This window comes from Syngnathus typhle, linkage group LG19, assembly GCF_033458585.1.
Source record: "Syngnathus typhle isolate RoL2023-S1 ecotype Sweden linkage group LG19, RoL_Styp_1.0, whole genome shotgun sequence".
Lineage (NCBI taxonomy): Eukaryota > Metazoa > Chordata > Actinopteri > Syngnathiformes > Syngnathidae > Syngnathus > Syngnathus typhle.
Genome location: NC_083756.1, coordinates 3,727,881 through 3,753,377, shown reverse-complemented (window position 1 = coordinate 3,753,377; position 25,497 = coordinate 3,727,881). Strand labels below are relative to the sequence as shown.

Sequence of the window (25,497 nt, the reverse complement as noted above, 5' to 3'; positions counted from 1 at the left end):
AAAAGAATCCGATATTTTTATGTTCTCATAACTGCACGATTAGTTACGATAATCGAATCATTCGATTCGAACGGTGCAGCGCATTACGGTACACGACAAACGGCAAGCTACACTGCCGAGATAATTTGATAACCATAACTACACTTTGACGGGTTCTTATCAGACAGCCAAGCCCGACTTTTGCAGTCGGATGGACGGCTCCATCCATATTCATGAGCTTCAACCTGTCAGTCTTCGCCGTCGTGTCGGTGAATCCCTCATAAGTTTGAAAAGAAGTCAGCCCAAGCATCTGGGTGGGAGCTGTGAATGGCAAATATGAGACACGGGCACACATTTTGCAGACAGAGCGACAGTTGAATGGGCGCTGGCAGGAAATTGAGCTTTTCAGATGTTTCTATTAAATGTATTCATGGTAAGGATTCTCTGCTGAATTTTCTCAATGGTCCATTTTGAGACACCCATAAGATGCCTTATGACTTGCCCGTATTTCAAAAGCTGCAGCCTGTTGGCATCTCGCCTACGCTTCGGGGGGGGGACCCCCGGCTGTTTGACGTACGTGACAGCGGCGGCGGGAGCCGTTCTCATCTGGCGTCATCAGGGGAATACCGTCGGGCCGCCTCCCTCCCGCCGACTCGCAAAGGTCGCAAAGGTCGCAATCAATTCAAGCTCTCGATGGCGCTTTCCGATACTTTCCTAGCTCGCCGACTCGAGTGAAATCTTACACTGCCGTCATGAAACGTTTGTTCATCATTGACTTCCACGTTTAATGTTATTTCTGTTATTGTTCTTGGTCTTCTTTAGCAAGACCAACTTCCTGTCCCTAAAGAATTTTACGTGGCCCTCCCAGTCAAATGTGATTTAACACATGAAAAATCCTTTTTTGATGAAGCACGAAAACAATTTCTCTCTTTTGTCCCTTCGGACGTGAAGCAACACGTTGGCAATAATCAAAGTTAATAGCTCAAGTGTTGCACTTGACTGGAGAATGCTCATTTTCAAGCACTTTGACGCCAAAATGGGAGAACGCTAACAGGTGGGGGCAAATCAAATGATAAAATTCTCTCCGACAAAAGAAGCAGTTTGACGTGAGCGGGAATAACAGGAAATAATGTCAAGAACATGTGCTGGTCATAAATCATATGAGATGTGGACACAACTTAATGAGAAGGTTGCTCATAAACGTGCACGGCGACGTTTTGAACAAACGAAAATTTTATGACTCTCGGAGCGAACGGCGCGGCACGTGGAAGCGCATTTAACGAGACAATCACTTATCTGCGATTGTATTTTATCGTGCCTTGTTTGCAATAAAGTAAATAAACATGAAAAGCGTAAACACTGTAGGAGCCTCACGGGAAATTGCAAGCAAAGACAATTAAGTACGAGACTTCCATATTTTTCATTCGTATCGTTATTCTGCTTTGCTCAATAAGTACACACAGTTGCCGGGATATAAAACAATCGGGAGGTCTGTTCAAATTGAAAGTCTCTCGTGTGTTGCTTTAGTGCAAAGTGTGTGTGGGCGGGTGTTGGCACCTTTGGGGTTGACCGCAATGGGGAGCGCCGGCAGGTCTTCGGTGGGCTTCTGTGGCAAAACAAAAAACATGGCATGTTAGGGGCAAGCTACACTCAAATGTGGCTAGACTTTTTTTTTTCTTACTGTTTCACCACACTGGCTAAGAGGTTTGATGACCATCGTGACTTGCAGAATATTTTTCAATGACATCAGCTCGTGTATGAAATACAAATTTGAAAATTTGTAAATTTGGAGATTTTCAAATTTGAAAAATCAAAAATTAAATAATAATAGAGTTACAAAATTTGAAATTAATATTTGAAAATTCAAAAAATCTAAAATTTAATAAAAATAGAGTTACAAAATTTGACATGCACGCATTAAGAAAGGGAAATCACAGAACGTGATTTAAGTAAATGAATCACATTAGACGCTGCCGTTTTGGATCATATGGAAAAGTAATGAGTATTTTATTCACATTTAAATGACAATGAAGCAGAATATTTGCAAGCCTCAACGCCGATTCTTGTCAGTCTGAAAGACAATCTGAGCGCGGTGCGGGCCGACTACGTTATGAGTTTTCCAGCTTGGCGTGCGCGCAGCTGTTCTCCGCCGAGGTTTGTTTAGTGGCTCGGAGCCGTCTGTCAAATTTCAATGAATCTGTCAGAGGTTATTGGCTTGTCAAGCGCACGCTGCATTTTAATCAAATTGAATGGCTTTGATAAGCCTTGGCTTTAATTGACACAGCCGGCGATAGATAAACCCGCCTCGATTCGTTCCCTCTTTTTTCCGTCCTCGCTGTCGAGGGCTCTCGTGGCGTTCTCGGCGGGCCCCCACACAGTGGAAAAAAGAAAATATCGAGTTGGGCACCGGCTCACTTGAAGTGGTCACCGGGGGTCGTGTGCAAAAGGACAGCAACATCCTGACGTGGCCGCCGAGATGACACGTCTCTTTTCCGTCAAAGTGGCACAAGCGGCGCCCCCCGGAGTCAAAGGTCACGTAATGTGCGTTTGGTGGCACGCTAAAAAAAGAGGCAATTTGATGAGATGTTGTACACTTTTGCATCTGACGGGAAGCCAGTGAGTTCACTTTGAAGTTCTGTCCTGTTCTCTGGTGGCTTCCTCATAAATAATCCCAGTGACATCATTGCCTGGATTTGGGGCTTTGAGTTTAATTAGACGGTGGGAAGCCTTATGATGAAATTAAAAACCATGCCACAAAAAGTTTGCTCTCTTTTGTTCTCGTTGTGTATCAATCAATTATTAAAATGTGGATTAAACCCCGGTGTTCTTAATGAGATAATGATGTTGCTGATTTCTGAGTAAATGGATATCGCCTATCAATCTTTGTGTATACAGTAATCCCTCGTTTACTGCGGATAATTGGTTCCAAAAACCACCCACGATAAATGAAATCCGCAAAGTACGGTCACCAACAAGTATTGGGCAGGCTAACGAGTTAGCAGAAAGATGCTAATTCGCGATCGTGCTAACACGCGAAAACGTACTTCTAAAGGAATGTTAATGAACATTGGAGCAATACTACATTGTCCTAAAGGTTAGACCACAGGTGTCAAACTCAAGGCCCGGGGGCCAGATACGGCCCGCCACATCATTTTATATGGCCCGCGAAGATAAATTGTGCATCAAATTCGTGTCATTACTAGAATTGCAAATTGTCTTGACTTTTAATATTATTAGTTTTTTAAAATATTTGACCATGCAGTTTTTACTTGTCTGATTTTAAAACGAGTTATCTGTCAGTTTGTTTTGTAGCTTTTACTGTATATAATATGAGGTGCTCATACATTTATTTGTCATAATGGCCCTCCGAAAGAAGCTATGACTACAATGCGGCCCGCGAAAAAAATGAGTTTGACACCCCTGGGTTAGGCATATGTTTCCTCAATTTATTTTGACTTTTAAATTGTTTTTTAATTTGAAAAAAAAAAATCTGCGATGTAGCGAAGCTGCGATAAGCGAAACGCAAAGTAGCGAGGGATCACTGTAGCATGCAAAAATTGTAAAAACAAAAATTATTTTGTAGGCAATTTTTTGACACAAACCTTGCAATGTGCAAAATATTGAATTTTTGTGGTAAAAAAATATTTTTGTAGAAAAAGTACAAATGGGTAAGTTTGTGAATGGTGAACTGTGAATATGTCGAGATTTTGTCGTAAGTAATCTGCTATTTACTGCACGAGTTTGACTTGGTAAACTGTGATTTTGTTGGTCAAAATCCATTGTGGCGTGTTTGCTCATTGAATTTGCTGATATGCGCAAATGCCATTTCCTGTCCGATTACCGTCGAAAGCGCAAGGCGATTTGGAATCAAATATTTGAAATTGTAATGAAGCAAACGAGCGAGTGGTTAACGATGCTTGCTAATCCGCCCTGACGGAATGGGACATGATGTTACCTCCCTCGGGGTTCTAGTCAGACTATCGCGTGGCACAATTTCTTTTCCCCCTCTAATTTATAATGTGTATGATACTTAAAAAAGTATAATCCACTCACAATTGACAATATCAACAAATCCAAAATAACGAGCTAAATAGATACGAGATTGATTTTGTAATTAGGAGACCGAACAAAGTAGGCGATTCATTAAGCCCGTCGCTATTCCCATTAACGATCCGTTTGCTGTCGAGCCGTCCACCTGTCCCCGGCCTGGGGGTTGCTGGGTAATGTAGTCATCCACCGGGGATGTCATTAGACGAGACGCCACCTGTACTTCATCTTCCCCGCGCTACCCGCAGCCCCGAGACATTCCTCATTAGCGATTGGACCGTCACTCGATTAAAGCACGATCGAAATGTGACACTAATTAGCGCCAGCCACATAGATTTGCCATGTTTTCATTGTCCTCTGTTGAAGCAGCAAAAAAAAGTGCAGGTTTTACTTAATTGCGCATCAGCAGGACAAAACTGTCAAAACAGCTAAGTAATCACAAGGCAAATCTGGTGATTTACTTGCTCATTTTTCAATCCAGCAGATGATGCCGATTTGAACGCAGACATGATTTTTGTCTCTCATGCGAGGAAAAAAAATCATGGCCATGATATAAAACTGCATCAGGACATAAAATAGACGGAAAATAGCAATTGTTGAGTCTGTGTGGAGTAACGGAACAGCGTAAAATGATGAACGTTTTTCATAAATCAGGCAACCTTTAAAGATGAACAACACACACAAAGTGACAACAAATGTGAAAATATCAATTCATTATCAAAGTTCTTCATTGCTGGGAATTCTCATTTTTCTCGCATGTTCAAAAAACAACAACAACAAAAAAAAGCTTTCTGGTAATTAGTCTTTTCCTTTTGTTTATATACATTGTTAGCATCCATTGTTAGCATACAAACTGTAGGGGACTTGGATAGGAGCCCTGTGGCACACCACTTCCAAGTGCTTGTGCCGCCCTGTCTCATTTAAGAGTGAGAATCATGGATTTAAATGTCAGGTGAACAAATTTGTTATTCCTGAATAAAGAGGCAACATTTGCCCAAATTCAAGCAGCATGTCAAAAGTTTTCTTATACTTTCCCGCTTGACAGATTGAATTACGTAATTAATAGCATCATTCAAACTTATTTCCCCTGTTCCACATTTGGCCTTTTTCTGTCATTTTCTCATCTTTTATGTCTTTAGCCTTCAAGCGTTGTTATTTCAGCCATCTTTTGTCCCGTGCTCCTGACCAATGAGCTGATTTCTGATGTATGACCTTTAGCTAATTGTTTTATGGCTCACTGTCTACCGGCTGCCCCTTGCCAGGGGATGCTTCGCCCTACCCCGCTAAATAATCGGCGTATAGATTTTAATAAGCTGGACCTCCGTTCTTTTTGTTGAAGCAGTCCCATTTTCCCCATCTTACACCTCAAATGTCACAATTAATGACTCCTTTGAGAGATTTTACTTGGATTTCTCAACAAGGAAGTTTGCATGACAAGACTGATAAATGTGTGTGTGTTTTTTTTTTAATAGAATAAATAGTGAGGGATGGTCGTGTTGGCTCGTCAGACGTAAAAAGTAGGAAAGCGTCATCATTACGATCATCAGGGAGGCTGCAGAATTGGAAAAAGATCTCATATCGGGGGAGAGAAAAAGCTTTTTTGGAAGGTGATGGTACACAGGCTGCTTTTCCCCGCAGGAAAAAAGAAAAACTTCTCTTTCATTTCTGAGAAAGAAACGCTGATGGGTTCGAGCGCTAGCACGGGATGCGCCGCCTCGGTCGTGTCACACAAACCGTCGGACGGCGGAACCTGAGAAAACCGATTCGATGATGTCGCCCTCACGCCTCGTATCCGAGCAAAGCTACGCCAAAACAGCAGAGCTGCAATGTCACCTAAAAAAAATGAAGTGTCAAACATTTAAATGTGCAATTCACCAAGTTAATATCTCTTAGATAGGAGCCCTGAGGAACACCTTCTTAACCTCTTATTTGTTAATTATTTGCCATTATTTACCTTGGAATGAAAAATGAAATACTTTCCTTTAAAAAGCATTGACTTTGTTTTGGCCTGCCTCTTTTATAATTTGATTATTCTGATGGCTGGAGCGTGCAAGCAATTAAGGACAATAAAAATCTCTCTTTGCAGTCTTCACGACAACAAGACGATTAAAGTGCCGGTGATCATTTATGAGGTGCGGTAAATAAGCGGCTCGATAAGCCGCACGTATTCAAAAGGCTTTAATGAACCGCAATCGCTTCACTTTATGGGCTGGTTCTCCTCCGACTGACCCGCATCCTTTATCCAGTCCACATTGAGTCAATATTGATTGTACGTCTCCTTCTTTGTACACACAGAAGACACACGGGACACTTTATTAGGCACACTTGAACGAGGACTGACACGTCCGCGATATTGGCCGGCGGTGTTCCCGCCCGCCGTCGGAACCGCGCGTTCTTTTGATATGCAAATCAACTTGCTAATTTGGTCGCAGGTTTTACCCGGGAGATTCGGCGGATCGCTACACGGTGGTCAAAGATGAAAAGTAGTAACCGCTGACATTTCTTTCATCTCTTCCAAAATGCCAGCGGTGACTCGGGCGGCACAGCGAGTAAACGTTTAATTAATGAGTTGCTAGCGATCCACACGATCTAGATTGACACAAGAAAACAAAACTTGGAAGTTTCTGTCTCGCTGTGACTTGGTCATCGAGGGAATTACACTTGCTAGCCGGGTCGATGATAACAAGCTAGCTTGATTTGACGACATAGGCGAGGGCTCCTTCTTGTTGCCTCCATCGTACAAACTATCGTATTTTCCGGACTATAAGTCGCAGTTTTTTTCATAGTTTGACTGGGGGGGCGACTTATACTCAGGAGCGACTTATATGTGAAATTATTAACACATTATGACTTGATCATTAACATATTACTTACTAGTATATCACTTATTTTCACACTAAACCGCATAAAGGCGCTCTAGACCTGTGGAATAATTGGAACTGCAACTGACAATGAGTCTGACGTCAGCGCCGGATCTACTTCCGGAGTCAGTGGAGTTGTTTATGAGTGACACAGAGGACAAAGATTTCGATGGATTTAATGATTTGGAGTGAGACAGATGGTTCGATAAACTTATTTATGTTATAGTTATTTGAATAACTCCTAATATGTTACATCAGGCACATTCTCAGTTCCTCTTTCATGTGTTTATGTAACATTAGCATACCGTACCGTTCAGCCTGTTGCCTATTGATGTCTGTTCTTGGTGTTGGATTTTGCGAATGCGACTTATACTCAGGTGCGACTTTTTTACCCTTTTATTGTGCATTTTATGGCTGGTGCGACTTATACTCCGGAAAATACGGTAATTAAGAATTTGGAAAAAGTGTTTGCGAAAGCTGCCGTGTGTGCGATATCACAAAAAAAAGCTCATTTATGCGGAAAAGGACGGCTAGCATGTTCCAGAGTCAAGCGCGACTGTCGCTACAAGCCACTGATGGACATGCCGGACGTCATTAGCGTCGGCCGGCCGGCGCGCCAATCCTTAACCTTTCGAATTTCGCAGCAAAAAGACATTTCCACGTTCTTGCTCATGTCTGCTATGAAATAGATCAGAATTATTCCAAGACCAATTAGCGGCAAAAGCTGCGTCAGGTAAAAGAGTTGACGACGCAGACATTGCAGAGTTTTCTGCATAAAAGCTGTGATGAGTCACCTTGCATATCATTTTGTGTTTTATATATATATATATATATGTATAATATCAAATTATATATTATTATTTCATTTTGGTTCCGGGTCACCGAACTAATCGCGCATAACTTCGATCTGACGTGTGTGCGTGTCTTACATTTTTTTCTCATTCCAGAACCTTGAGCTTTTGTTAGTAGTTCTTATTTGTGCACGTATTGAAATGCTTGCAGTTGAATGGCAGAACGGCGTTGCCACGGAAACACGCCAGTACCTGGAAGCTCGGACTGAAGTTTGCTCACGGATTTGCTGTCATTAACACCCAACAATGAACATATTTGCTTCTTTTTTTTTTTAAGGCCTTCTTGTCCAATCTGGCCAAGTTTGAGCGTGTCACTATGTCGGCGTACATGTCAGCTCTGCCGCCGTTGCCATGACGACGTGAGAAAGAAGGACGCAAACGAGGCTCTTGACACTGGAGAGAGGCGAGGATGGGAGAAGACGTGTTACTTCTTTCTTCCCGAGTCGAGTGTCGACACAACTTTTTCTGTTTTCAAGGACTTTTTTTTATTTCTGATAAAAAAAAGAAAGACTTAACGAATAAAGGCTGAATAAAACTGAAGAAAGGCGTCTTTAACGTATCTTAGTTGACTTCAGGGACAGAATTCGGTCAACTTCTAGAATGTATTTTCTTCTCAATTTTTTTGGTTCAATTCCGAAATCCATTCCCTGAAAGTTCTGCTTTTTGGACATTTTTGTAAAATAAATTGACGATGATGAGCACTCAGAAGTCGATCATCATGCAAACTTTAGGAATTTTCCATAAGACCCGTATCCCCAAAGCTCATAAGACGGGTCATTCGTAAGTGGACGGGTAGACAACAACGATGTCGCTCGTGAAGGACACGCTGGGGTCGGACCCGAGTGGGTCTTTGAAGCTGACGGGATGCTGGCGACAGACGTGAGATTAAAGCAGTGCTTCTCAATTATTTTCTGTTACGCCCCCCCCTAGCAAGAAGAAAACTATTCGCGCCCCCCCTCCCCACCGTGACTATCCTAACTTGTCTTGTAAGTTGTAAAATGTTGCACTGTCGCAAACGTGACAGAAGTAACAATGAGAGCGCCACTGCCCCCTGCTGTAGTAAACGCGCAATTACACTTTATTCTAGTACTGCCAAAAAAAAAGCCTGTTCCCCAGGGTCAGACGCGCCCCCCCAGGAATAGCACCGCGCCCCCCAAGGGGGGCGCGCCCCACTATTTGAGAAGCACTGGATTAAAGGCAGCCATTGTGCGATGGCGCCACACGGGAAGCGTGTCAGCATGCCCTTGCGGCCCCGCCCGCCACGTCTCCTTCAATCGTGTTTCTGACACTGGATTCTCTCCTGATGAATTTCCACAGGAAAGGGAATCCTTTCAGCCCATATGCTTCGATGATAGTAAAATCTGTGTTTTTAAAATATATCAAAATGCTGTTTGATTGGATTCTAAACGTATGTATTAAAAATGATGGTCAACCTCATTTTGTTTGTGATCACGATGGACCGCCTGCAGGAGAAAGCTGGCGAGCGTAGCCGTCGTCAATGTGTGCGATGCCAAAGCGCAATTAGCGTCCTGCGGCTGAGCCGCTTGAGCGCTCGTCAACCCGCTGAGTTTTCATTACAATCAGACGGCAACAACAAGACTTTTCTTTTACACAGGCCAATATACCTTTTTTTTTTTTCAATGGGCCGGGGGACGTGCTGGCAGGGGAGGCAGGGGAAGAAGAGCCTCACCTGGATGACTAAATAAAGACCAAAAATACATTGAATTAATTTTGGGATTATTATTTGATAATTCAATTGCTCTTTAATTATGTTTTTTTTCAATTTGAAGTATTTATTATTTTTAGAGCATATTCAATGTTTTATTTATTTCATGAAATTCTATTTTTGATGTTAAAAAAAAGTGTACCAAGGGCAAAGGTTTTCTGCGGAACTAAACGAAGCCATCGTGATCGACGGATTGAATCAGTGTCGCCCGCTACTCCCACTTTAATGAAGCAGATGAGTGGACACCATCCAATTACAAGCCAAACATAACCTTGACGTTTGCAGACACGTAGTTGCTCCAAAAAGTGACGGCTGGGAAAAAAAAAAAAAAAAAGCGTGACTATATTTCGGGATCAGTCAGCAAAGATGAAGTGCTAATGGCTAAAGATAGCCGCGCTATTTGAGAGCAGCAATTAAAGATAAATGAGAAACCAACGACGGTACCATCGTTCATGCTGCAGAAAAGTGGAGGTTGTGGGCAAGCTAATGTTAGCATGTGTTTACCTTCTGCACTTCAAGCCGTATCCTCTGCTGCATTTTCTGTACTTCTTAACCACGGGCAGCATGGACACAAATTTGATCCAAGAGGAGACTGTGGGCATCTGTGGCAAAGTAGAGAGTGTGAAAATACGATACAAGTAAATGTCAAACAACAGCAAAGGAGAAATATGAGTGTTGGGGTGTACATGTTGGTTAAGGTGAGTTTTTATTCGAGAGGAGATTGCGGGCACATCCTCCTTGGGATAATGTGTCCCAATATTTTTGCTCAACTGTCGACTACTCCCAATTCAGTCTGCGTGTCTAACTACAAGTGACAGAAAATTAATTTCTCCCGAGTGTAATGCTTTTTCTCCAATTAGCACTTCCTCACCCGTGTGTGTGCGTGAGACGCTAGTCCCAGGAAGGCGCTAATGAAGACGAACAAGCGCGGGAGCGAGTGAACTGACTCCGAAGTGAGTGGCCTCGTTTAATGATCTTCGCAAGGAAGGAGCAATCGCCAGAAGGTTCATCGATCTTTTCACTGTGACCGCCATCTTTTGTTCCCCAAAGCTAGCCTCACTTAGCTACAATACATGAAATTTTGTAGGCATGTCTATCACACATGGAAACGTCAGCCATTTTGTTTTATTATTCTTGCATGCTTTTACTGTCCACATTATGGCTGTAAAACTTGAATTTGTCCAGCATGGCACCAATAAAATACTCAGAGAAAATAAAGCTTTAATTTAATTTTAATGAGCTTTTCCTGTGCAACAGCTGGTTTATGATTGTGTTTATCACCTTGTGATGTGTTTCACAAGCATCCTGTCCTTCCTTTGGTGGTCAAAGCGCAACGTCTCGGTGACGGGAAGCCGTCCGAGCGAGATCAACCGGACGTGATCTTTGGTCATCCAATGGCGAACGCATCCTATTGGGAAGCGGTTGCTAGGCAACACAAGTTGATTGGGTTATGGGGGAAGGAGAGACTCAGGCCGCCAATGGAAGTTTGTCTGAGTCGGGCTTTTTTTTTTTTGCTGTCAAGAACTGTAATTCAGACTGACACTTTAGAGGTGTCACTCGTTGCTGCTCACCCGGGTGGGGGTGGAGTGGGGGGGGGGGCTCCCTGGGGGGTCTCCACAGGCGTGCGGGAACCCCCGTCCTACTCCTCACATCTTTTTAGATCAGATTGCTGTTGATTTGATCTCCTACTGGAACAAGCATGCGGCTCATCGTTGGCTCGCAATGTTCCATTTGTTTGTGCAAAGAAATAATTTATTTAATTTTGAAAGCAGATCTGGCCTAGAATGCAGAGTTTTGTTTTGGTTGTCAGTCATTTTGTTTGGACTATCCCAGCAGTCATTGGGCAGTAGGCGGGGGACACCCTGGACCGGTTGCCAGCCAATCGCAGGGTACACTGCGACGAACAAAATGGATGGATGGAACATTATGAACTGGAGTAATGTTTATGCGGCATGATGACATCATCATCCTTCAACTGCAGCCTCCGCATTGAACCGAGATTGTGTACGGTGGTAATTTATTTATTTTTGCTGACATGAATGGACAATAATGAATCCAACATGTCCACTTTGTCCTGTCGTCAGAAGTGTTTTTTGTTTTTTTTTTACTTGTCGGCCTCCTCGCTGGGAGGTTTGAAGTGTGGCGACCCCCCACTTCAGTGCTGTCCCACAAGGACAGTCACGACAGACCTACCAGTGTCGACGTCACCATGGAAACCGGGCGTTAGGACTAACCTTTTGCTTGAACTCAAGTGTTTCACATACAAACAAGATCAGAGCATTTTTTTTTGTTGTTTACAAAAATTTATTCCAACAAATTTTACAACACTTAACCAGATCCTCTACTAGTAATGATCAGAATAATCACACGAAATAGAACTTGAAATATATCTTTGAGCGTCATCTTTGTAAGGCTATTGGCTCATTTTGAACACGAGAGATTTTTCCCTTGCCTTTGCTTAAAAACACGCACAAAAAAGGGAGGGGGGGGGGGGGAATTCATGCTTGATGGCCAAACTAACAAAAAATGCTTGAGAATGAGGAAAGGGGGGGATGGGGGAAATGTGAGCTGATCGTTTGCAGCATTGTAGGGCCTCTTAAATAGCCATCAGGGCAATTAGACAAAAAAAAAAAAAAAGGTCGATGCAAGGTAGCGCAGCCGCTAAAACCGCTTCCTGTGTCACAAAGCCTGCAGAAGAGTGCAAAGCAGTCAGCACACACACACACAAAAACAAAAAGTCAAAAATTCACTTGCACTTTGTCTCGCTGCTTTTCCTCCACAGTTTGTCTCAGTGCACAATCAAAAAATTAAATTAAGTAAAAATGTCAAGCAGGACATTAAGAGCCACTCACTTGGCTGGTTTACATTCATATTATGCCGCGGTCAGGAGATGCTTGATGTGTGCTGTGTGTGTGTTGCAGAAGGCAAGAACATTTCTTTCTCTCATTTTAACCATGCATTTCATTTTTTTTTTTTTTTTTAATCATTTTCTTTCTGAGAAAAGGTGAGAAAGGGGAGCACAGAAGTGGAACCAGAAGGTGCAAACTTCAAGCGTCTCTCGCTAGGAACAACCATGTAACAAGTATTGATTTTGTTTGTAGTTTGCTAGTAGACTTAAGCAAAAAACAAAATTGGGTTCGTAATTTTAGCCGCTTCGTCTTTGTTTCTTTAACGGTGATGATACTTGTTAGATGGTCAGAGAGAGGCGGGTGTTTTTTTGTTTGCTTATTAACACACACACACACACAAACACAACATTCGCACTGAACAAGAGCGGAAGGTCTAAGCTCACTTGTGGAAGAAGAAAAGGACCCCAAAGACCCCAAACGTATTCAAGAAATCCTCACACTGAAGACATTTCAGCAAAGGGGAGAATTTGAGGAGAAAGGGAGGAGGGCCAGAACCAGAAGCCCAGCTTCCCTTTAAAAATATGACTCACCGGGAATTTCGGGGGGAGCCGTTTGAGCCAGTCCCCCCAAAAAGCCTCAAAGTCCTCCCCGTCCAGGAGGGCGTCAAAGTCTACGCCGCGCAAATCTACGTCCTCGAGTCTGCTGTGGATAAACGACACAACTACAGCAGCTTAATGTCACAGATGCTGATTGTCTTTTCAAGCATTTATTCCCCCTTGCAATTGACACACAAAACATCCCCACTTCTCAAGTAGTCCATAAAACGGCATCGTTATCAAAATATTCCTTTTAATGGCTTCCTTCATACATAAAGAAACACGAAAAGCGCTTGACATGTTTCAGTGAGGGTGGGGGTGCTACAAGTAAGCCAGCCGGCGTCCTTTGTTGTTCCTAACTCTCTGTCTGTACCTTTTTCCCAGCACGGCGGCCAGGTACTTCTTGACCGCCATCTGCTTGCGGTAGCGGCTGTAGCTGTCCGTGAAGATGCCGTCCGAGTGACGCTTGGACAGCGGCTCGCCGCTGTCGTCCAGCGCCTTGCCGCTAGAGGAAGAGACGAGCAAAACCGTGACGGGATTAATTCAAAATACGACGTCGTGCAACAAACACACCATGTTGACATCTTACCCGACCCGCTTGGCCATGAGAGAATGAAGATACTTCCTGGCCGACAACTTTCCCAACGCTGTCCTGTACGCTTTGTTGAACATGCCGTCTGCGTGCCTTTCCGTCCTGAGGAAATAAAATCCAAGGCCCACGTAAAAAAAATAATAATTAGAAAGGGTGATGAATTTCTGGCTCGGTCCCGTCGTACCTTTTGTCGGGCGGCGGGTAATACAAGGAGAAGACGTCGTGGTCTTGCGTCCCCATGGATGGAGTTCTCACCTGAAGCTGCTGCCCGTCGTAATCCAAAGACGGCAGCGAGTTCCCGTCTCCGTCGTACAATTCGCCCTCAAGTCTGCAAGCGACGGGAAGACGGAAACAAAAAAAGTCAATCCTTTATTATTTTATTGTTGTTTTTTTGAGCAGGTGGGTTATCCATCCAGTGGTCTGGCATGCGTGTAGATCTAATAACTGCGGCTGCCTGATGTTTGGAGGCCACTTAGTATGGATTTGTTGCCTGATCGGATCAACCGAAGAAAAAAAAAAAGATCTAAATAAGATTAAAATAGCCAAACAAAAAAGGTGGAATTTGGGGGTGATCATTTTAAATTTAAACGAGTGCTGAAAAACAATAGAAAAATAATTAATATACTATTTTAAAACATGTTAGAATATTTGTAAAAAATGCCAAATGAATTTGCAAACTAGAAAAATATTAAAAAGCACAAATCTGTCGATAAATACAGTATAAAAAAGTCTTTAGAATAATTTCAATTTGAAAAATAACTGGAAAGTAGTGGGCTATAAATGTCATGCTCTAAAACTGTCTGGAAACTGCAAACATGATTTTGATAATCATCATACAAATGGCAGGTAAAAATAACGAAAGCTTTTAGAGATTTTTATTTTTGTTTTCTACATACGTGACTTGGGGAAAGGCGAGCCCCAGGTGCGATCCGCTGCCGCTGCCGTGGCGCATGAAGATGCCATAGATGAGCAAGGCGAGCGTCGCTTTGCTGGACATTTTGCTGCAAAAAACAAAAAGGTAACATGAGCTCAAGCACAATTTTGACATAGCTGGCCCAGCTTCAGACATGTTTATATTTAAAAAAAAAAAAAAGTGTGTCTTTTTCTTTGCACTTACTGGTGGAAGAGCCCGTGTGCACGCAGGCGTGAGATGCAAGCGCCTCTTCCTCTTGCCTCCCCCTCCTCCTCCTCCTCTCCCTCTCCTCCTTCTTCTTCTTCTTCTTGTGGGTGTCTGGTGTCCTCCGTGGCGTGGCAGTGTCCTCCTCCAAACATTTGCGTGACAGACAACTTTTTGGGAGTGTGCGTGTCCCTACTTCTGCTCTTGCTTTGGGCTTCTTTTTATGGTCGCCAAGGTGGGAGGGCGGGCGGGGGAGGTGCCCACGACATCGAGTCCCACTGGAGCTCGTCCGTCTGTTTGTCCTTCCGTCTGGCCGGTCCGCTTCATTTGTATGGATGTCGCTAATAAGCGGAGTGCGGGCGGTGGGGATAGGTGGTGGTGGGGCGCTGTCCAAGTGCTGAAATGCAAAAAAAAAAAAAAGTCCCATGTTAGGATATGAGTCATCAGGTTTTTGTCAGGATATTAATAGTGTTGTTATTAATAATTTACAAGCACTGTCGAGTTTATGTAGCCCGGTAGGAGAGATGCGTTTATGTAATACTATGTTTTGGCTCGTTGTCATAATTTGATTCATAATTGATTCTAATTTTTGTTTTGTTTTGTTATCATACTGCCTTGGTTTTCTATACGTGAACTTCTCATGCTCCAACAGCCACGCCTGGAGTCCTTTTTTCCCAAAAGTTACTGATTTCAAATTTGAGGCCATCAAGACAAGTTCATTCGTTTCATGGCACTCCATTGTAAAGGAAATAAAGTAAAGTGACAGTAAAAGTGAAAAAGCAAAAATAGATGAATGTAGAAAATTACAATGAGTTCACATCATTACGAGATTACGGCGATTCTGAAAATGCATTATCATTCTTGAGAAACATTGCCTCCTAGCGGCCTGACAAGGAATGTGCACATTATGGCCAAACAATTAGGTACACCAGGTTCTCTCAGATCCACGTCACGTCTCCCACGAGACTATATTAAATGAGCGCTCTCCGTGTACATGAATATAAAAAAAAATAATTCACGACTCATTCAGTGTCAATAGATAGAAAATAAATAAATCTCGTGGAAGCGACGATTTGAGAAGTGCAATTTTAACAGCGATGCGATTTATAGAGAATCGCCGGCGCTGGTAGCTTCGCTCTTTTCTGACAGTTGTACTAGCACGGAATCTCCGTTTGAGGTCGCTAAAGCTTCACTTATGTCAACCAGGGTCCTTTAAGCGTTGAGACCCCCTCCCTCCGTTTCTCTTTTGGATGCGTGTGAGCTCCTTCTGTTTCATTGTGCACGTTGTGTCCTCAAGCTGCAGCAGAGCGGAGCGGAGCGGCAGCAGCGGAGCAGGCCCGGCCACAAATCTCGGCTCCGCTCGCCCTTCGAGGCCCGTGTCAGTCGGGACATGCTGCCGCCGCGCCGCGCGCGAGCGTCCGCGTCCAAAAGGAACGCGAGCACCAGCTGACGGGGAGCTGACTGGAGCATGCTGCACCCCATCAGCACATTGCTTTCTACTTAACGGTGCACGCATGCACGCGCGATGAGGGCGGATCGCTTCCGCTTGGAATAGCTCTTTTTTCCCCCTTTCTTTTTTCTTTTTCCATTTGTGTAACTGTCAGACAAGAAGAAAGGCGGCGAGAAGAAGACCCAAAAGGAAGGAAGGTAAGGACAAATGCAAAGTGGTCTTTGTCACGTGGGTGGGCCTGGCATCAACAAAGAAGTCATCAGTATGCAGCAAACGTGACAAAAGTATTGGGACACTCACACCCATTCCAGGCAATGCTACGCTCTGGATGGGGTACACAAACTGTAGCTCGGGGGCCTAAAATTGGGTTATTTGTCATTTATTTTCGCCAATTTTTGAGTGCTTTGTTCAAGTCAAGCAATATTTGAAGCTCCAACTGGGTGCCATATACATATATATTATTATTATATTCATTCAAGCTTATGAGAGCAATAGCACTTTTTCACCAAACCCACCGAGATGGAAATGAATGAAGTGAGGACCTGCAGGCTATCAAAATTGAAAGTGTCAATTATAACCACAAAACATGACGGCATGACAAATTAGGCTTTTACTTTTACACGACTAGTTCATGCTACTTATTCAGCCTGAGTAGAAAGTGAGCACATTTTAAACTGGCACGCAAGTTAGCCTTAATACAATTTAACATCAAAATATAGGAAGGCGCTCTTCCGTACAATTTAATTTGTGTTTGATTACACGTAGGCCTCCTTTCTGGTCATCTCCTCACCTCCCTTGGCTATTGTGTCTTTTGAGGCACGTTTGTATGCGAAGCAGAATAGTAGGTCGAGTTCCCTCGGGCTAACGGGATGTTGTTCCTAATGAAAATGCGTTCCAATAATTAGAGCGAGGCGGGTTTCTCTTGCCGTCCCACGGCTAGCAGCGCTCTTTGACGGAATCGACTGGATTTTTAAATGAAAGATCCTCCGGGGGAGCACATATTGATATTTTGATATGGATGCGCTAATTTGACTTGCATGGGAACCCTCACTTCAGTTAGTCTCAATCCCAATGTAGGAATTTGGCGTTCTTTAGTGTTAAAAGTCATTTTCCTTAGGGAGGCGGAGCTTTACATGTTGTGGTTTTTGAGTCCAACTGGTGGGTTGCCCCATAAAATGGGTCATCAGATTGAAACTCATTGTGTCATGATGAATGAGCTCAGCTTTTTTTTCTTCTTCTTTTTTATGATCCTCTTAAAGCAAATCCTCTATTCTGGTAATCTTCCTTCTCGTTCCATCTGCTGAAGTTGGCACGTTTTCTGCCAACCGACCAACAACCCAACCTACTGATGCCCATAAAACAAGTCACAATTTTTTTTTTTTTTTTTGCTGATTTCGATGTTTACTTTTCCAGTAGAGCTGGGAGAACCCTGTGAACTCCCCCTGGTGCTCCTCCCTGAAGTCACCACTTGGCAAATTGACCAAAATACGAGCATGCCAATTAACCCTCCGTGTCGTGGCTTGCTAATCAATCCGAGCTACTCCCACTCCCCCCTTCTAGGCCTTCTTTACAAGCGTGTCAGAGAAGAATCCCGCTAATGCCGGAAGGAGGACCGAAAACCGCGCTGATGTTTTCAATCTGGCGGTGCGGTCGGGCACGAGGCCTTTGTCGACCACAGCAAAAAAACACACTGCAACTGTTCACAGCGACATCAGCCATCTTCAGTTTGATATTGAATGCAGAGCCTCCGTCGTGTCATGTCACTTTCCAAACCGTCCTAAGTTGGGTAGAAAAAGAAACTGAAGCGTAATGGAGAGCATTACGCAGCCCAGTGGCGAGCGGGACTGGTCCAAAGCGGATTTATGGCGCATATGTCCCAGTTGCAACATGGCTTACGGTTTTAGTGACAACAACAGTGATTTGGGAGATAATGTCAGGACACGCACGACATGACGTTTGATTTTAGGACACAATGTGTTACGAAGGCTGCGTTTTAATCCGATGAGCTGTTGCGTCTGTCACAGCAAGGCGCCGCCGCTATGGGCTGCGTCAAGAGCAAAGAGGACAAAGGTCCCGCCAGCAAGTACGGCACGGACAACACTTTGCCGTCCGACCCAAACGTTGCCGCGGCGACGCCCCACCTGGGCCACTACGGGCCTGATCCCACCCAGCTACAACCCGGTCTAGCACCCTCCGCCTCCTCCTGTTCCGGAGCCACCAACTTCAACTCTGCTTTCACGCCCTTCGGGGGGTCTTCGGCCGGCATGACCCCTTTCGGGGGGGCGTCGGCCTTCACCGGCCCTGTGTCCAACTCCTTCACAGGTTCTGTCCCAAGTAAGTCAAAACATCAAGCACGCTGGTGCCTTGACAAGAAACGATTCAGGCTGTGTGTCTCGATACTTTTGCGCATTGAAGGCGGCGTGACCTTCTTCGTGGCGCTGTACGACTACGAAGCTAGAACATCGGACGACCTGTCGTTCAAGAAAGGCGATCGCTTCCAGATCATCAACAATACGTACGCTCGTGTCCCCCGGAACAAGCGTGCGGCCTCACCAAGCAAAGCGTAGCGCTTGATTGGCGCCCCGTTGCCTCCGCAGGGAAGGAGACTGGTGGGAAGCTCGCTCTATCACCAGCGGCAAAAATGGTTACATCCCTAGCAACTACGTGGCCCCTGCAGACTCCATACAGGCGGAAGAGTAAGTCAGCTGTGTCAACGGCTAGCATCCGCTAGCAACTAGCTCATCTCTTCATCACCAGCATTAAATAGCTTATGGACTTGTCTGTCTGCCCAGGTGGTATTTTGGTAAAATGGGCCGGAAAGACGCGGAGAGGTTGCTGCTGAATCCAGGGAACCATCGAGGGACGTTCCTGGCGCGAGAAAGTGAAACCACCAAAGGTGACGACATGGTCGTCCACTTCCTACTTTCGTTTCACGTTAATCGTATCCCGACGGTCTTGCTGTCCAGGTGCTTTTTCGCTCTCCATCCGCGACTGGGACGAAAGCAGAGGCGACAATGTGAAGCACTACAAGATCCGCAAGCTGGACAGCGGCGGCTACTATATCACCACGCGAGCACAGTTTGACACTTTACAGAAGCTGGTCAAACACTACTCGGGTAGGCCACCACGTGTTACCACCACAAACGTAGGGAGATGTGTCAAGAAACGTTTTCCCGTCCAATATGGCAGAGCACGCCGACGGCCTCTGCCACAAGCTGACCAGTGTTTGCCCCACCGTCAAACCTCAGACGCAAGGTCTCGCCAAGGACGCCTGGGAGATCCCGCGAGAGTCCCTTAGATTGGAGCTCAAGCTGGGCCAGGGCTGCTTTGGAGAAGTCTGGATGGGTATGTTGGAACGCAAACTTAAACCGAGCGCTGCACCGATAATGGCACGTTAGCGAGCGCTAACCATTAACGTACGTTGTCGCCCGTCACCGCCAGGCACGTGGAACGGCACCACCAAAGTGGCCATCAAGACGCTGAAGCCGGGCACCATGTCGCCCGAGGCCTTCCTGCAGGAGGCTCAGATCATGAAGAAGCTGCGGCACGACAAACTGGTGCCGCTCTACGCCGTCGTCTCCGAGGAGCCCATCTACATAGTCACAGAGTACATGGTCAAAGGTACATGCGCACGCACGCACGTTGAGGAGGGGGCTTCTCCTTATCCAGTCGGGAACTAAACTGATATCCCGTGAGAGCGTATAGCGCACGATTGCGTTTCCTGTGCTCTATTTTTAAACGCATCAAGCCCGAGCCTGCCACGTTCAAGAAGTCAACCCTCCCACTCTGCCTGTCTTTTCTTTTTCCCAGCAATGTCCCAGGGAAAAATATTCACGGACATTTAAATTCAGTTTACTTAGAAAAACAGGACATGGCGGGGTTTTTGCTTGGGGCCTTCAAGGGTTTACGTGCATTTGGTGACATGACACTGTTCTCCTCTGCTGCAAATTGGTAGAGACAATAAAACGAGCTTCAGTGACTATTTATGACTTGCTAATAAGAGCCCCGCGTAGCGGTGGCACATTTGTATGCATTCACTGGTCGCCCTTGCAGCCATTTTAGGACTTAATTTGATTTTTTAATTTTTTTATTTAACAGGCAGCTTACTGGACTTCCTCAAAGAAGGTGACGGAAAGTTCCTGAAGCTTCCCCTGCTGGTGGACATGGCCGCACAGGTGACATCACGTTGTAGTTTAGTTGATCTTTGATTTGATAACTTCTCATTCACGTATGTAGCAAACAATTTACTTGCTTATTACATTTTTCTAAGATCGCCGACGGCATGGCGTTCATCGAAAGGATGAACTATATCCACCGAGACCTGCGGGCCGCCAACATCCTGGTGGGTGACAACCTGGTGTGCAAGATTGCAGACTTTGGTCTGGCCAGGTTAATCGAGGACAACGAGTACACGGCGAGGCAAGGTGAGGGGGAAAATATGCCACCACCAATCAACATTTTGTGTCAAGCTCTTCTAATATGGAATGAAAACTCCACTATGGCATTTGGAGGAAATTGAAATGGCCCAAAAGAGTTAAGGTTCCAGAATAGGACACTTGGGCGCCCTCCAGTGGAGCTAATGTCAATCACGTCTCATCCAGGAGCCAAATTCCCCATCAAGTGGACGGCACCGGAGGCGGCGCTGTACGGACGCTTCACCATCAAGTCGGATGTGTGGTCGTTCGGCATCTTGATCACCGAGCTTGTCACTAAAGGCAGAGTGCCCTACCCGGGTGAGAACCCCTCCCATTGGATAGTTCATGAAATTAATTTGTGCTTTGACTCTAATAGTCACATTTGAAATACAGTACAAAAACATTTGGACATTTTTATGGTTGAAATTACTGCATCACGTGTTAAAGGTTATATAAATGTGTTATTTTTGTATATTTAATCTACAGCTGTGCATCATATTACAGTTAATCGCTATAACCCAACGACTGGAACACAAAGAGTGCAGCAAAACATGTAGAGAGACAATATAACAGCACTCACATTCATGCGACGTCTCCTCTGCAAAGAATGACTGATATTAGTGACGCACTGAGCTGAAAGGAGTGGAGAGAGCTTAGATGGCTAAGACGGGCAAACCTGAAAGACCAGCACAATGGCATTCAGTTGTTGGCGTGTGACAAGAAATATTAGTTTTAAATGCATTTGAAGTCATAGCTTCCATGACGTGCAAACAATTTGTTTTTGTTGTTCCAAACCGAAAGATGTTTTTCTCACCTCACCAATCGGGTGATGGGCTGGCTTTCCCTGCAGGTATGGTGAACCGTGAAGTCCTGGAGCAGGTGGAGCGCGGCTACCGCATGCCATGCCCGCAGGGCTGCCCCGAGTCGCTGCACGACATGATGAAGCTGTGCTGGAAGGAGGAGGCCGACGAGCGGCCCACCTTTGAGTACATCCAGTCTTTCCTCGAGGACTACTTCACTGCCACGGAGCCCCAGTACCAGCCCGGGGAGAACCTATAGTATGGATTACCACGGTGGGGAGGGGAGGGTGACTGTTAAGTTGGGCATCAAGTTGCATAACATGCCATGTTTGACAAGGTAGGCGGATAAATTATGCATCGGAAGCATCAATTATGAATAAAGCTGGAATGGAGAGTCCCGCCGGGGACGGACGGCCTTCTGTCCTAGCACGTTGTCCATACTAGGTGGTTGCTTGCTTTCAGAATAACTACGCATTCAAAGGCCTTTCAAAGTCAGACGTGCTCACAATGGCAACTTTTTCATTGAATTGTATCTTGTTGCTTATTAAAAAAAAAAAGAAAAAATGCTGCACATTCTGACTAAACCTCTTCAACATATGATCGAACCTTGCAGCTATCTGCAGTACGTGTACGTCAAGACATGCAAGATACATGAACTTGTTTATGTAGCCATCGTGGGAATAACCTTATTAAGCTTCGAGATACTTTTTTTCATGTAAGCTAACTGCAAATGATCATAGGGAAAAACTCACCATGGGAATTTGTACAATAAAGGAATGAGTTGGACTTGGTCTACTTCACACTGCCCCCTAGAGGAAAAGGAACACATCTACGGATTACTGTAGCACGTCAGTTAAAATTGGTAGGTATTGTTTCCAATCTTCATTATTTTGCTTTTAGAAGCCGTTTCTATTATTTTGACACAAATGCTTGCCATTTATGGATGCTAGACAATAATTAAAAAAACACACGTATGCAAATCAAAGCCCACCGCACATTTTATTTAAATAACATTTTCAATACAATACAATACAACCCACTTTTAAACATGCGTACAAAGGAAGGTTAGCTTATCTGCTTATTTTTTTAAACACGGCTTGAAAAGCGCAACATTATGGTTTGCCGAATGACTTGAGTTTAGTCGGCAAAATAACCGGAACCACATCAAATTCCCTTACATGACTTGACAGCTAGGCTATCTTATGGGCCGCCACTTTCAAGCACTTACATATCACCTACATTCCTACCCTCGAACAAAAAAAGAATAATATTCCAACAACTTACTGAGTAGGAGGAGAAGTCTTCTTCAGTTCTGTCTGCATGACTGTCTCCTTTGCAACATGTACTTTATGAGGTGTTTATGAACCTTTTTTTGACAATTTCGGACTAAAAAAGCAACAGGTCTCACACAGCCATATCCATCTTAATGGCCGGGTGCGGGTTGTAGTCCACGATCTCAAAGTCGTCGGCGCGGAAATCGTCAATGCGTTCCACTTTTCGCAGGATATTCAGTTTGGGGAAGGGGCGGATCTCCCTCTGCAGCTGCCAATCAAGCGAGAGCAATGTTAATGAGAATCCAGGCAGGCTAGAGACTGATTGGGTGGCTTTCCGAACGCTACCTGCACTTTCAACGGCTCCACGTGGTTGACATAGATGTGGGCGTCGCCCAACGTGTGGACAAAGTCGCCGAGCTGGAGGCCCGTGATGTGCGCGATCATGTACGTGAGGAGGGCGTAGCTAGCGATGTTGAAGGGCACGCCCAGGCCCATGTCGCCCGAGCGCTGGTACAGCTGACAAGACAGCTCGCCATCGCACACGTAGAACTGGCACAGGGCGTGGCAGGGCGGCAGCGCCATCAGTGGCAAGTCTGATACGTCACACAATCAAAAGGTACGAAGAAAAAGTTACGCATGGTGAACAAAATTAGTGATTTGTGGGTAAAATCTAAATGGATGACAACGTGCAGGTGTGTACTTGGTGAGTTTGTCTGCACCTTTAGCGTTCCACGCGCACATGATGATACGTCTGTCCTCTGGATTACTCTTAATGGTGTCGATGACCTTCTGTAGCTGGTCCACGCCTTGCCCTGTGTAATCTGAGGCACAAAAAAGACAAAATGAAGCCCACACAAGGTCTGTTGAGTCGCTACAAAGTTTCATTAAAACTATTGTTTAAACAGACACAAGGCCATCAGCATCTGGATGTCACCCCCGTAAAAATTAAATAGATATTTAAAATTTCAACTGCTACCACCACCACTGAAGGAAACACTCATGGGAGGCTCTAAAGAATTTAAAACGTTACGGGAGCGGTACCGGCGTGCATGTTTGTGTACTCGGCGCCGAAGTGGCGCCACTGGAAGCCGTAGACGGGGCCCAGGTCGCCCTCCTCGCGCTCAGTGAAGCCACACTTGTCCAGGAAGCTACGCGAGCCGTTGGCGTCCCAAATCTTCACGCCTTTCTCCGACAGCTCCTTGGAATTCGTCGACCCCTGGCGACACAAATCATGGAACATCCCATCGTTGATAATGAGACATTGACACAATCACATATTTAATGTTATTATGTATATTTAAATGTTCTGTCTGTGGTGGTACAGGGATGATTTTAACTATTAATACAGACAACGCTTAAATGACTCAACCAAATATACTGTCATGTAAAATAAAACCACTGAGAGGAATTTATGATGAAATGGCCATGTCTGCCTTAAACAAACAATAGTTTACTTCCTCTCGTAGACCCACCTTGATAAACCAAAGCAACTCTTCAAGGATTCCTTTCCAAAATACTTTTTTGGTTGTCAGCAAAGGAAATTGATCTATAAAGCAAAATAAAGGGGGCGAGTTAGCAACAAAAACAGCAATGGGTTGAAAAAGAAGCATGTGTTCGAGCAAGCCTTACTTACCGCGGAGGCTGTACCGAGCCTGGGCGCCGAACACAGAGATGACGCCGGTACCGGTTCGGTCTCCCTTCTTGCGGCCATGCTCCAGGATGAACTCCACTTGGTTCAGATAGCCCCGTTCGTCGCAAAATAAACCCGGCAAGCTCTTCTTCTCTTCCTGTGGGTTATTTCCACTGGGTTCCCCGCTTGGTTGGTCCATCGCGGAGGGCATTTTGCTTACGAATGGAAGAAAGTCAAATAAAAATGTAAAAGTATCACTTGGGTTCTTGACAATGTCGCTGGAGAACTTCCCACCTTATATGCAAATCTCGGGTACCAGCCAATCGCAGAGCGAGAAGTACTTCCTTGTTTGGGGTGACGTCTCGCGAGAAGGAAAAATGGCGCTTGCCATAAATATCCGGTTGAACTTTATTTAAACTGAAAAACTCTAAGGTTCCGCGGTTTTTTTTCTAACATCATGCAGTCATAAGAGAGAATTTTAACTTTCAATTTTAACTTTCATCAGGTGTAATTTTAGTGAATCATCTTCGTTTTAAGGTTTCAAAGGCACTTAGTCTACACAAGCTCCAAAGCTGCCACAAGATGTCGCTGTTTTGCAAGTCTAGTCTCTTCATTTGGTAGTGTTTGATCATATGAAAGCACTGCTGTGTGTAGATGACATGTGAATTTTTGTTTTGTTTGAGTGCTTGTTTCTTACAACATATTCTTACAACTGCACGCAGAGGCTTCTCTAGCACGTGCAAGGACTCAAAGGCGTCATATGGTAATATGCAAGTGCATTCAAAATCTCATAAAAGCCTACATAAAAAGTGTAGGCAACACACTAAACAATTCACACAACTGTAAAAGCAAGCCAATGGAAAATCAAATGTGTAAAACCACAGGAAGTGTGCAGGAAAATGTCGCTCGATCCGTGTTTAGTGAGGCCTTTTAAGAAATTAACTGTAATGAGGACCAGATTTTGAGGGAGCATGGCGACGCGATCGCCATCACCGCCTGGTAACCTAATCTCATCTCCGGCTGATTTGGAGCAGTGTCCCCCCCAGGGGTGCGGGGGCAGGAAGGAGTTGAAAGCACCTGGTGGGAGAGTGATGCTCTGGAATGGGTCAACTCAGCCTGCAGGATAGCCTATTCCAGGGGTGGGCAAACGTTTGTGCTCGAGGATGAATAGAAAAATTAAAAGTAATTAAAATATGAGGAGACAAATGTTTAATATTCCCTATTTTAAAAAATAATGATAAAATGCATGTATGTGCATGAAAAACAAAACATACGTTCATGTTTTCTAATGTTAAAATTTAACTTTCACA

General features: G+C 44.6%; 3 protein-coding genes across 8 annotated transcripts; 1 reads left to right on the top strand and 2 right to left on the bottom strand.

The window, feature by feature from the left end:
* Nucleotides 1–12,009: 12,009 nt before the first annotated feature.
* LOC133143748 (glucagon family neuropeptides-like) lies at nucleotides 12,010–21,432 on the bottom strand. Of its 6 annotated transcripts, none has more exons than XR_009710476.1 (9): nucleotides 21,298–21,432; nucleotides 21,064–21,159; nucleotides 14,619–15,015; nucleotides 14,398–14,502; nucleotides 13,686–13,829; nucleotides 13,499–13,603; nucleotides 13,283–13,414; nucleotides 12,904–13,034; nucleotides 12,010–12,152 (listed from the first exon to the last, which is right to left on the bottom strand). XR_009710476.1 is itself a non-coding variant. In XM_061265890.1 (9 exons), the coding sequence occupies exons 3-9, from the start codon at nucleotides 14,771–14,773 to the stop codon at nucleotides 12,144–12,146; spliced, it is 762 nt and encodes a 253-aa protein (XP_061121874.1). In that variant the 5' UTR covers nucleotides 14,774–15,015; nucleotides 21,064–21,159; nucleotides 21,298–21,432; the 3' UTR covers nucleotides 12,010–12,143. The 6 variants fall into 6 exon arrangements, 5 of the variants coding, with proteins under 5 accessions (XP_061121874.1, XP_061121877.1, XP_061121876.1 ...); XM_061265890.1 differs by having other exon boundaries at nucleotides 12,904–13,015; XM_061265893.1 differs by having other exon boundaries at nucleotides 12,904–13,012.
* On the top strand, nucleotides 15,888–22,069 carry LOC133143746 (tyrosine-protein kinase Yes-like). The gene is made up of 12 exons (XM_061265888.1): nucleotides 15,888–16,265; nucleotides 18,093–18,402; nucleotides 18,484–18,583; nucleotides 18,666–18,764; nucleotides 18,861–18,964; nucleotides 19,035–19,184; nucleotides 19,258–19,413; nucleotides 19,510–19,689; nucleotides 20,167–20,243; nucleotides 20,339–20,492; nucleotides 20,670–20,801; nucleotides 21,334–22,069. The coding sequence occupies exons 2-12, from the start codon at nucleotides 18,108–18,110 to the stop codon at nucleotides 21,540–21,542; spliced, it is 1,656 nt and encodes a 551-aa protein (XP_061121872.1). The 5' UTR covers nucleotides 15,888–16,265; nucleotides 18,093–18,107; the 3' UTR covers nucleotides 21,543–22,069.
* A 194-nt stretch (nucleotides 22,070–22,263) lies between these two features.
* tyms (thymidylate synthetase) lies at nucleotides 22,264–24,501 on the bottom strand. The gene is made up of 6 exons (XM_061265889.1): nucleotides 24,191–24,501; nucleotides 24,030–24,103; nucleotides 23,599–23,773; nucleotides 23,277–23,378; nucleotides 22,903–23,150; nucleotides 22,264–22,825 (listed from the first exon to the last, which is right to left on the bottom strand). Exons 1-6 carry the CDS (start codon nucleotides 24,396–24,398, stop codon nucleotides 22,688–22,690), a joined length of 945 nt encoding a protein of 314 aa, XP_061121873.1. The 5' UTR covers nucleotides 24,399–24,501; the 3' UTR covers nucleotides 22,264–22,687.
* Between the last annotated feature and the right edge of the window lie 996 nt (nucleotides 24,502–25,497).

Excerpts from the sequence above, each read along its gene's own strand:
- LOC133143746 (XM_061265888.1), top strand. The coding sequence starts at position 18,108 with ATGGGCTGCGTCAAGAGCAAAGAGGACAAAGGTCCCGCCAGCAAGTAC. Across the intron at positions 18,584-18,665 it reads TTCCAGATCATCAACAATAC|GGAAGGAGACTGGTGGGAAG; the intron begins GTACGCTCGTGT and ends TTGCCTCCGCAG. Across the intron at positions 19,414-19,509 it reads CTTTGGAGAAGTCTGGATGG|GCACGTGGAACGGCACCACC; the intron begins GTATGTTGGAAC and ends CGTCACCGCCAG.
- LOC133143748 (XM_061265890.1), bottom strand. The coding sequence starts at position 14,773 with ATGTTTGGAGGAGGACACTGCCACGCCACGGAGGACACCAGACACCCA. Across the intron at positions 13,604-13,685 it reads TACCCGCCGCCCGACAAAAG|GACGGAAAGGCACGCAGACG; the intron begins GTACGACGGGAC and ends TTATTTCCTCAG. Across the intron at positions 13,016-13,282 it reads GCCGCCGTGCTGGGAAAAAG|CAGACTCGAGGACGTAGATT; the intron begins GTACAGACAGAG and ends GTTTATCCACAG.
- tyms (XM_061265889.1), bottom strand. The coding sequence starts at position 24,398 with ATGCCCTCCGCGATGGACCAACCAAGCGGGGAACCCAGTGGAAATAAC. Across the intron at positions 23,151-23,276 it reads GTGCGCGTGGAACGCTAAAG|ACTTGCCACTGATGGCGCTG; the intron begins GTGCAGACAAAC and ends GTGACGTATCAG. Across the intron at positions 22,826-22,902 it reads TGGAGCCGTTGAAAGTGCAG|CTGCAGAGGGAGATCCGCCC; the intron begins GTAGCGTTCGGA and ends CTTGATTGGCAG.